Raw genomic sequence first — 10,127 nt, forward strand, 5'->3', positions numbered from 1 at the left:
AAAAAAAAAAAAAATTAGTACTACAGTACAGCTTATAGAGCATTGAAAGATACAGAAGGTAAAATTATTCAACCTCTCTACTCAGATAAATCTATTGTTTTAAGACTTTTTTAATTTGCAACTCACCTCCAACTCTTTGTTTGTTTGTTTGTTTGTTTGAGACAGAGTCTAATTGTCATTCAGACTGGAGTGTGGACTGCAGTGGCAGATCTCGACTCACTGCACCCTCCGCCTCCGGGGTTCAAGCAATTCTCCTGCCTCAGCCTCCTGAGTAGCTGGGACTACAGGCACGTATCAGTATGCCTGGCTAATTTTTGTATTTTTTGTAGCTACAGAGTTTCGCCATGTTGGGCGGGCTGGTCTTGAACTCTTGACCTCAGGTGATCCACCCGTCTCAGCCTCCCAAAGTACTAGGATTATAGGTGTGAGCCACCGCACCCAGCCAGCTCACCTACAACTCTTTCTGAATGATTACATACAGCAATATTCTAAACTATTGCATACAGCAATATATGAAGTAGGCAAAAAAGGTGGTGATGTCACTGAAGATACAAAACAAAAGATACTTTAGTATCTTTGTCATTAGAGATTCAAAAATTAAAAAATTCATAAGAATAAAATAATTTAAAACCCTTTAAAATCAAAGTTAAGCGGGGAGGGCGCTGAAGATCGGGGCCGCTGGGCTGCAGGCCGCCTCCAACGCCGCGGGATGTAGCGCGGGGGACCGCGGCAGCCAGCACAGCCCGCTTGCCGGGCTTGTCAACCATCGCAGGGAGATCTCTGCCCCCTGGGGCTGAGAGACCCCAACCTTTCCCCAAGCCGAAGCTGTAGGGTATTGAGGTACCAGCCAGATGTCTTCCCACAAAGGATCTGTGGTGGCACAGGGGAATGGGGCTCTTGCCAGTAACAGGGAAACTGACACGGTAGAACTGGCTGAACTGGGACCCCTGCTAGCAGAGAAGGGCAAACGGGTAATCTCCAACCCTACCAAAGCTGAAGGAGAGCAAACATGCCCAGTGCCCCAGGAAGAAGAGGAGGAGGTGCGAGTACTGTCACTTCCTCAGCAAGCCCACCACGCCATGGAGAAGATGGAGGAGTTTGTGTACAAGGTCTGGGAAGGACGTTGGAGGGTCATCCCATATGATGTGCTCCCTGACTGCCTAAAGGACCATGACTATCTGCTACATGGCCATAGACCACCCATGCCCTCTTTTCGGGCTTGCTTCAAGAGTATCTTCCGCATCCATACAGAAACTGGCAACATCTGGACCCATCTGCTTTGTTTTGTGCTGTTTCTCTTTTTGGGAATCTTGACCATGCTCAGACCAAATACATACTTCATGGCCCCTCTACAGAAGAAGGTGGTTTTTGGGATGTTCTTCTTGGGTGCAGTGCTCTGCCTCAGCTTCTCCTGGCTATTTCACACTGTTTATTGTCATTCAGAGAAAGTCTCTCGGACTTTTTCCAAACTCGACTATTCTGGGATTGCTCTTCTTATTATGGGGAGCTTTGTCCCCTGGCTCTATTATTCCTTCTACTGCTCCCCACAGCCATGGCTCATCTACCTCTCCATCGTCTGCATCTTGGGCATTTCTGCCATCATTGTGGCACAGTGGGACCGGTTTGGCACTCCTAAGCACCGGCAGACAACAGCAGGGGTATTCCTGGGACTTGGCTTGAGTGGTGTCGTGCCCACCATGCACTTTACTATCGCTGAGGGCTTTGTCAAGGCCACCACAGTGGGCTATATGGGCTGGTTCTTCCTCATGGCTGTAATGTACATCACCGGAGCTGGCCTTTATGCTGCTCGAATTCCTGAGCGCTTCTTTCCTGGAAAATTTGACATATGGTTTCAGTCTCATCAGATTTCCCGTGTCCTGGTGGTGGCAGCAGCCTTTGTCCACTTCTATGGGGTCTCCAACCTTCAGGAATTCCGTTATGGCCTAGAAGGTGGCTGTACTGATGACACCCTTCTCTGAGCCTTCCCACCTGTGGGGTGGAGGAGAAACTTCCCAAGTGCTTTTAAAAATAACTTCTTTGCTAAAGTGAGAGGAAGAGTCTGAGTTGTCTGTTTCCAGAAGAAATCTCTTAGAGAATTTAGTACCAACCAAGCTTCAGCCCACTTTCACACCCACTGGGCAATAAGCTTTCCAATTCCATTCTCCCAGCTGGGGATGGGGCATGGTCAAACTTAGCCATCGCCTCCTCGGCAGCCACCCTCCTCAGCAAGGCACCTACCGGCTCCTCACAGAGACAGTACTTTGAAACTCATGTTGAGATTTTATCCTCTCCTCCAACCATTTTGGGAAAATGATGGACTGGGACTCTTCAGAAATTCTGTCTTTTTTCTGGAAGAAAATGTCCCTCCCTTACTTTGTATCCTGGCTTATAACAGGGCATCCATTTTTGTAGCACACTTTTCAAAAACAATTATATGCCCTGGTCCCATCCTTGTAGGGCCTGGATCTGCTTACAGAGCAGGAAGAATAAAGCCACCAACTCTTACCTAGCCCAGCTAATCATGGAAGTGTGTCCAGGCTTCAAGTAACTTGAGTGTTAATTTTTTTTTTCTTGGCAGAGTAATGTAAAATGTAAATGGGGAAAGATGTTTAATATTTAATACTAAGCTTTAAAAAGAAACCTGTTATCATTGCTATGTATCTTGATGCAAAGACTATGATGTTAATAAAAGAAAGTACAGAAGACAAAAAAAAAATCAAAGTTAAATAACTGCTGAACATTTAGTTATGTTTTTCAGTCATAAACAAGGGAGAACCAAGAGTTCCTTTATGTTAAGTCAGCTGCAAGTGAAAACTTCTTAAAATCCTTATTTCTAGCATGAAAGTAAGCAACTATGTGACATGAAACAAGATAAATAATACTATAGCTATTGAAATACCCATCTGGTTTGGGTGATATATGAAATATCAGTTAATAATCTGAGTCTAGTTGAAATCTGAAATGGTATTAAAAATTGTTGCTGTTAATCTCTTTTTCATAATGACTTAGATTTTCTATATGGCATATTATATCTGGAGTTTCTTTTGTAGGAATCTAAACGCCAAATGAGTTACTTTTTAGATGTTTTTCTATTTCCTCAAGAAGACTTAGCTTTAAATGCAACTGTTCTCATGTGGCCTAAGAAAATTAATCCCATTTTTGATGAAAATGATGAGGTAAATATATTTTTCAGCATGTATTTTTGTATTCTGACATTTCAAGCACAGAATTCACATTTAATTTCATATCTACTTGCCATCTAGCTTTAAAAGTCATTTTGTGTGTCAATATGAGTTTGGGACTGGCCACCCTTAAGGAGGCAAGCTGTTAGGCTTAACTCACAAGGTCTGGTAAGTAGCGGGCTGACATTTAAAAAGTCAGAGCTATTGCATAAATTAATAATAGAAGTACTTAACAGAGAAAGTGCTTTCCATTTATTCACTTATTTCAGTCTCATGAAAATCCATGTGCCCCCATTTCTTCCATTTTATAGATGAGAAATATGAGACTCAGAGAAATTAAATAGCTCAGTATCACAGATAAGATTTATGATTTTATATCAGACTGAATATATTTCAGATATTGAAAAAGTCCTAATGTAAACCAGTTTATCCTAAATTGGGAGGTAAGATGGTATTCTAATAAAAAGTGTGGCCTTCAATCAGATAAACCAAGATTTTCATCCAGATTTTGATTTTTTTTGTGAACTTGAACATGACTTCCATAAGATTCCATTTCTTTTCTCTGAAATGAGAATAATAAAACCAGTAATAATATAGATAAGGTATTTAATAGTTCTTGGGCATATGCTCAAAGAACTGAGCATATTTAATTTTAATTTAATAAAATTAAATGGTAATTTTATTATCCCAGAATCTGTTAAAGTATTTAATGAATACAGTTGTTAAAGTCACTTGGGAGATCTAGGAACATTTTTCTGTGTGTTTATTATTCTTTGCATTTTTTTTTTTTTTTTTTTTTTTTTTTTTTTTTTTTTTTTTTTTTTTTTTTTTTTTTTTTTTTTGAGATGGAGTTTCGCTCTTGTTACCCAGGCTGGAGTGCAATGGCACGATCTCGGCTCACCGCAACCTCCGCCTCCCGGGTTCAGGCAATTCTCCTGCCTCAGCCTCCTGAGTAGCTGGGATTACAGGCATGCGCCACCATGCCCAGCTAATTTTTTGTATTTTTAGTAGAGACGGGGTTTCACCATGTTGACCGGGATGGTCTCGATCTCTTGACCTCGTGATCCACCCGCCTCGGCCTCCCACAGTGCTGGGATTACAGGCTTGAGCCACTGCGCCCGGCCATATTCTTTGCATTTTTATATCAGTTATTATAAACATTGTTTTATTTTTGTACTCATTTTTACTTCTCTGGTTTTTTTTTTTTTTGAGACAGAGTCTTACTCTGTCATCACCCAGGCTGGAGTGTAGTGGTGCAATCTCGACTCACTGCAACCTCTGCCTCCCAGGTTCCAGTGATTCTCCTGCCTCAGCCTCCTGAGTAGCTGGGACTACAGGTGCGCACCACCACGCCCAGTTAATTTTTGTATTTTTAGTAGAGCTGGGGTTTCACCATGTAGGCCAGGTTGGTCATGATCTCTTGACTGTGATCCACCTGCCTCGGCCTCATGAAGTGCTAGGATTACACACATGAGCCACTGCCCCCAGCCCTCTGATTTTTTTTATTATTATACACAGTATTTAGATTTCTGACTTGGTAATTCTTTGTTACAGATTAACTAACATGATTAAATTGTCTTTTAAAAAGCTAATTGAGAATGCTAAACACAAAAAAGAAAATGAACTAATGGCCAAGAGAGAGAAACTTATTTTGGAAATAGAAAAGGAATCACGCCACATGGAAGAGTTTACAGAATTTGCAGAGCTGGAACGCATGCAACAGGTCTGAAAAATATATAAGACAAAGCTACTGCCAGCCCATAGAGTCATACAGGACATGTTAATATAAATTAAAATATAGAAAAATATATGTTTACTATATTTTTTATGTTAACTATATTATATAGATACATATATAGAAAAATATAATTACATTTAATACTATAGCATATAGTAAAATACATAAATATTTATATACATATTTTATATGTAGTCCCAGCCTCCTGAGTAGCTGAGACTAACAGTCATGTGCCACCATGCATGGCTAATTTTTTATATTTTTTTTAGAGATGGGGTTTTGCCATGTTGCCCAGGCTGGCAAACAAAGACCTGAATTTACATAGGCCCAGAACTGGAGCTATGTAATGTTTTTTGTGACTTAGTTCTCTATTTGTAGTATAGACATAATTATACCTTTTGCTCTCAATCATAATTATGTTGTGAAGCTAATATTTAAAGTTACTGTATAGGCCGGGCGCAGTGGCTTATGCCTATAATCCCAGCACTTTGGGAGGCTGAGGCAGGTGATCACTTGAGGTCAGGAGTTTGAGATCAGCCTGGTCAATATGGTGAAACCCCATCTCTACTAAAAATACAAAAATTATCCGGGTGTGGTGGTGTGCACCTGTAGTCCCAGCTATTTGGTGGGCTGAGGCGGGAGGATCGCTTGAACCAGGGGGCAGAGGTTGCAGTGAGCCCAGATAGCACCACTGCACTCCAGCCTAAAAATAAAATAAGGTTGCTGTATAAATGCAAGAACATATCTTACACAGTACCATACTATTTTATAACATTACTTGAATATTTTTAAGATAAAAAATTATTTGTTTTTAGTATGTGACAGATGTAAGACAACTACAAAAACGTATTCAGGAATCTGAAGAAGCAGTACAGTTTATTAATAAAGAAGAGGAACTTTTCAAGTGGGAATTGACAAAATATCCTGAACTGGATAAATTAAAAGTTAACATTGAGCCCTATCAGAAGTTTTTTAATTTTGTTCTGAAGTGGCAACGATCAGAAAAACGGTAATTTCTGGTAATGTAATAAAAATCAAGCAAATGATAGAAAATAACTTGCAAAATATAAATTGACTTTTTTTTTTGGTTAAGTGTTTAAAAGTAGGAGTTATCTGTCCATTTGAAAGAGAACCAAGTACCATATAGGAGAAGCATCCAGTGCTGCTAAGGTACCACTAACCTTACTAATATAATATCTGAGATCCTTTTCTGGCTTATGGGCATAATGATTGGATTTTCATGCTCGTGTGTGAGAAGTATGCCTCCCTCAAACATTGTTACAATGTCAGCACATTACCCTCTGACATGAAAAAAAAATATATAATATATGAGTTGTCATTTCGGTTTTGAGAGTCATCAGCACATTACCCTTCTGACATGAAAAATATATATATAATACATGAAATATATGAGTTGTCATTTCGGTTTCTGAGAGTCAATTTCCTTTTTAATACAATAGATTAATTTCACTAATGTTTACCCCCAAAATTAGAAGTATGGAGTCAAATCTGCATTTTATTTTTATTTTTGTTTTATAATTTCAACTTTTATTTTAGATTCAGAAACATGTGCAGATTTGTTACATGGGTACATTGCATGACACTGAGGTTTGGGATACAAATGATCCTATCACCCAGGTAGTGAGCATAGCATCTACTAGGTAGTTTTTCAGCCCTTGTACCCCTCCCTCTCTCTCACCTTTAGTAGTCCCCACTGTCTGTTGTTCCCATCTCTATGTCCATGTGTACCCAGGGTTTACCTCCCACTTCAAAGTGAGACCATGAGGTATTTGCTTTTCTGTTTCTGCATTAATTTGCTTAGGATAATGGCCTTCGGCTGCATCCATGTTGCTGCAAAGGGCATGATTTCATTCTTTTTTAGGGTTGTGTTGTATTCCATGGTGTATATGTACCAAATTTTCTTTTTTTTTTCTTATTTGTACCCCCTCTTTCAATCATGTTACTTTTCTACCAGATTTTCTTTGCTCAATCCACTGTTGATGGGCACCTAGGTTAACTCCATGTATTTGCTACTATAAATAGTGCTGTGATGAACAGACAAGTACATGTGTCTTTTTGGTAGAATGATTATTTTCCTTTGGGTATGTACCCAGTAATGGAATTGCTGGGTCAAATAGTAGTTCTGTCTTAAGTTCTCTGAGAAATCTCCAAACTACTCTCCACAGTGGCTGAGCTAATTTACTGTCCCACCAACAGTGCAACAGTGAATAAGCATTCCCTTTTCTTCACAGCATCTGTTTTTGTTTTTTTAAGCTTTTTAGTAATAGCCATTCTGGTCAATGGGAGATGGTCTCTCATTATGGTTTGATTTGCATTTCTCTGATGTGAATCTGCATTTTATTTGGGTACTATAAGTCATCCATTTATAATCTGATACATATTTTAGCACATGCAGCGTAGTCAAAATGATTATTTTAGTTCTATCTTTCTACCATCAGCTGTACCTGTGTACTTGAGAAAAACTGTTAACAGCTCTTGTCCTTATTTTTCTCTCTTAAAAAAAAATAAGGGGTCTAGTCTAAAGGATCTCTAAGGCCCCTTCAAACTCCAAAAGTCTGAGTTTAATAATTTTTTTCTTTCAATTCAGGTGGATGGATGGAGGGTTTTTGGACCTCAATGGGGAAAGCATGGAGGCTGATGTGGAAGAGTTTTCCCGAGAAATTTTTAAGACACTAAAATTTTTCCAACTGAAGCTAAAGAAAGAATTACAAGAAAAAAGAAAGGCAGCAAGAAAACGGTCTCTGGAAGAAGAGAAAATTGAAGAAGAACCCAAAGAGAATCCTACTATTACTATGTGCAGTACCATCATGGAACAGATAAAAGCTTTTAAGGTATAAATGTATATAATAACATTTTAATATTGTAGCTATCTTCTCAACTTTTCTGTTGTATAATATATAAATTATAAAGCCTATCTTCTTGTTTTACATGTTTATTAATTATTATCATTATTATTAAGTTTTGAGACAGGGTCTTAGTATGTTTCCCAGGATGGAGTGTAGTGGTGACTCACTGCCACCTCTACCTCCTGGGCTCAAGCAATCCTCCCACCTCAACCTCCTGAGTAGCTGGTACTACAGGTGTATACCACCATGCCTGGCTAATTTTTTGGAGAGATGGGGTTTGGCCATGTTGCCCAGGCTGGTCTCAAACTCCTGTGCTCAAGCAATCTGTCCACTTTGGCCTCCCAAAGTGCAGGGATTACAGGCATGAGCCACCACACCTGGCCTATTATTATTACTTTTTAGATAGGGTCTTACCCTGTTGCCCAGGTTGGAGTGCAGTGGCACAGTCATAGCTTACTGCAGCCTCAGACTCCTAGGCTCAAGAAGAAGACACTATTTCTTCCTCTTTGGCCAATGAATTAGGTCTCTGTCACTTGTAATCAAAGGAGTGTGGCCAAATGAAGGTACTGAGGAGAAACAATCAGAAAAAAATAAGATTTAAAATTCCTCTGCTACGCCTCAGCCTCTTGGTCAAGCTCTGACTCATTCCCAGCTCTGTTGTAGGCATGGGTATTGTGATAGAGCTAAGTGACTGGTTTTGGGAGGAAGTGGTAAGGGCAAGAGAGGCAGTTTATTCTTGTCATCTTTTGAATTACATCTGTTTGCATCTTTGATGTTTTTGTGTCTCATTCCCACAACTTTAGCTCCTCATCATGAAGCACCATTATGGAGTGTAGGGAAGGCTAATGGGTGGTGAATGGCAGCCATATTTGAGGGGCAGACCAAAGAGAATATACAGATAAAGACAGATCTGATAAAACTGGGGCAAATTGTTCCTCTGGCCCAAGAAAGGCAGTAGAAGATTGCTCAGATCTATTAGAGCAGATTGCATACTTCCTGAAAATGATACCAAATCATTTTCCTATGGAAAACATAGGAAGAGTACACCATTGTTCATAATTTTAATAAACTAAACAAATCTAATAAAATAGCCTGCCATTAATTCAGTATAATCCAAACTTTGAAGTGAGGTTATAACTATTTTTTTCTAGATGAACACATTAAAAGTTTTTAGCATTTGCAAAATGCTTAGGTGGAGAAGGCTTTTGAGCCCAGATAAATTATTGACTCATGGATTCTAAATTTTAAGAATTACTCAAGGCCAGGCATGGTGGCTCATGCTTGTAGTGTCAGCACTTTGGGAGACCAAAGTGGGCAGCTCACCTGAGGTCAGGAGTTTGATACCAGACTGACCAACATGGTGAAACCTCATCTCTACTAAAAATACAAAAAATTAGCTGAGTGTGGTGGTGCATACCTGTAATCTCAGCTACTCGGGAGACTGAGGAGGGAGAATCGTTTGAACATGGGAGGCGAAGGTTGCAGTTAGCCGAGATCATGCCACTGCATGCCCAGCCTGGGCAACAGAGCCAGACTCTGTCGCAAAAAAAAAAAATTACCCAAGAAAGCCTTGATAGAGCTTTTTTCATCATCAAGTGCTAATAAAAAGAAATAGAAAGATCTGGAAGCAGGCTGGGTATAGTGGATGACACCTGTAACCTGTAATCCCAGGGCTTTGGGAGGCCAAGGGTGGAGGATCATTTGAGGCCAGAAGTTCAAGACCAGCGTGGGTAACATAGTGAGGCCCTACCTCTACAAAAAATAAAAAGTAGGGTATAAATAAAAAATAAAAAGGTAGGGTAACATAGTGAGACTCTACCTCTACAAAAAATAAAAAATTAGCCAAGCATGATAAAAAAAATTCGGCTGTTCCTGAAGTCCCAGCTACTCCAGAGGCTGAGGCGGAAGGATCGCTTAAGCCCAGGAATTTGAGATTTCAGTGAGCTATCATTGTACCACTGCACTCCTGGGCAACAGAGTGAGACCCTGTTTCAACAAAAACAAGGACATACATTTACTAGGGCAGACCACGTAGCCTGTACTAAGTACAGCAACACAGGGTAGCAGTTTATTGGAAGGATTTGGAGCCACACTGCTTAGTTATACTATTCTGCACCTGGCAGTTCCATACCTTGAGCAAGATATTAAGCTGCTTGCGCCTCAGTCCTCTCATTTATAAAGAGAGAATAAAAATAGTTTTTGTGACCGTCAGTAATACATCTTCTTCCCAAGGCAGTAGTGGCACTGGTTTTATTGGCAAATTTCCACTGTCAGCATGCCCAGAGTGCAAACTCTGTGACTGGATTTAAGCATTGTTCCTGTCTATGTCTAGTCATCTCA

At 39.9% G+C, this 10,127-nt stretch overlaps 2 protein-coding genes and 1 non-coding gene across 3 annotated transcripts in view; all 3 read left to right on the forward strand.

Annotated features, from left to right (window-relative positions):
- The window catches only part of DNAH12 (dynein axonemal heavy chain 12), a 247,904-nt gene that overhangs the window by 59,688 nt on the left and 178,089 nt on the right, over window positions 1-10,127 (forward strand). The window contains exons 12-16 of the mRNA XM_037738118.1: window positions 905-1,913; window positions 3,051-3,176; window positions 4,771-4,905; window positions 5,736-5,929; window positions 7,529-7,772. Of these exons, the coding sequence (XP_037594046.1) occupies window positions 905-1,913; window positions 3,051-3,176; window positions 4,771-4,905; window positions 5,736-5,929; window positions 7,529-7,772 (1,708 nt within the window). The remainder of the gene's footprint in view (window positions 1-904; window positions 1,914-3,050; window positions 3,177-4,770; window positions 4,906-5,735; window positions 5,930-7,528; window positions 7,773-10,127) is intronic.
- LOC108303554 (adiponectin receptor protein 1-like) lies at window positions 657-2,705 on the forward strand. Its single transcript, XM_037738099.1, has one exon. It carries the CDS (start codon window positions 852-854, stop codon window positions 1,977-1,979), a length of 1,128 nt encoding a protein of 375 aa, XP_037594027.1. The 5' UTR covers window positions 657-851; the 3' UTR covers window positions 1,980-2,705.
- Window positions 6,123-6,227, forward strand: LOC119471071. Its single transcript, XR_005200060.1, has one exon. It is a non-coding gene; the product is annotated as a small nucleolar RNA U13 (small nucleolar RNA).

This window comes from Cebus imitator, unplaced genomic scaffold, assembly GCF_001604975.1.
Source record: "Cebus imitator isolate Cc_AM_T3 unplaced genomic scaffold, Cebus_imitator-1.0 Scaffold48, whole genome shotgun sequence".
Classification (NCBI taxonomy): Eukaryota; Metazoa; Chordata; class Mammalia; order Primates; family Cebidae; genus Cebus; species Cebus imitator.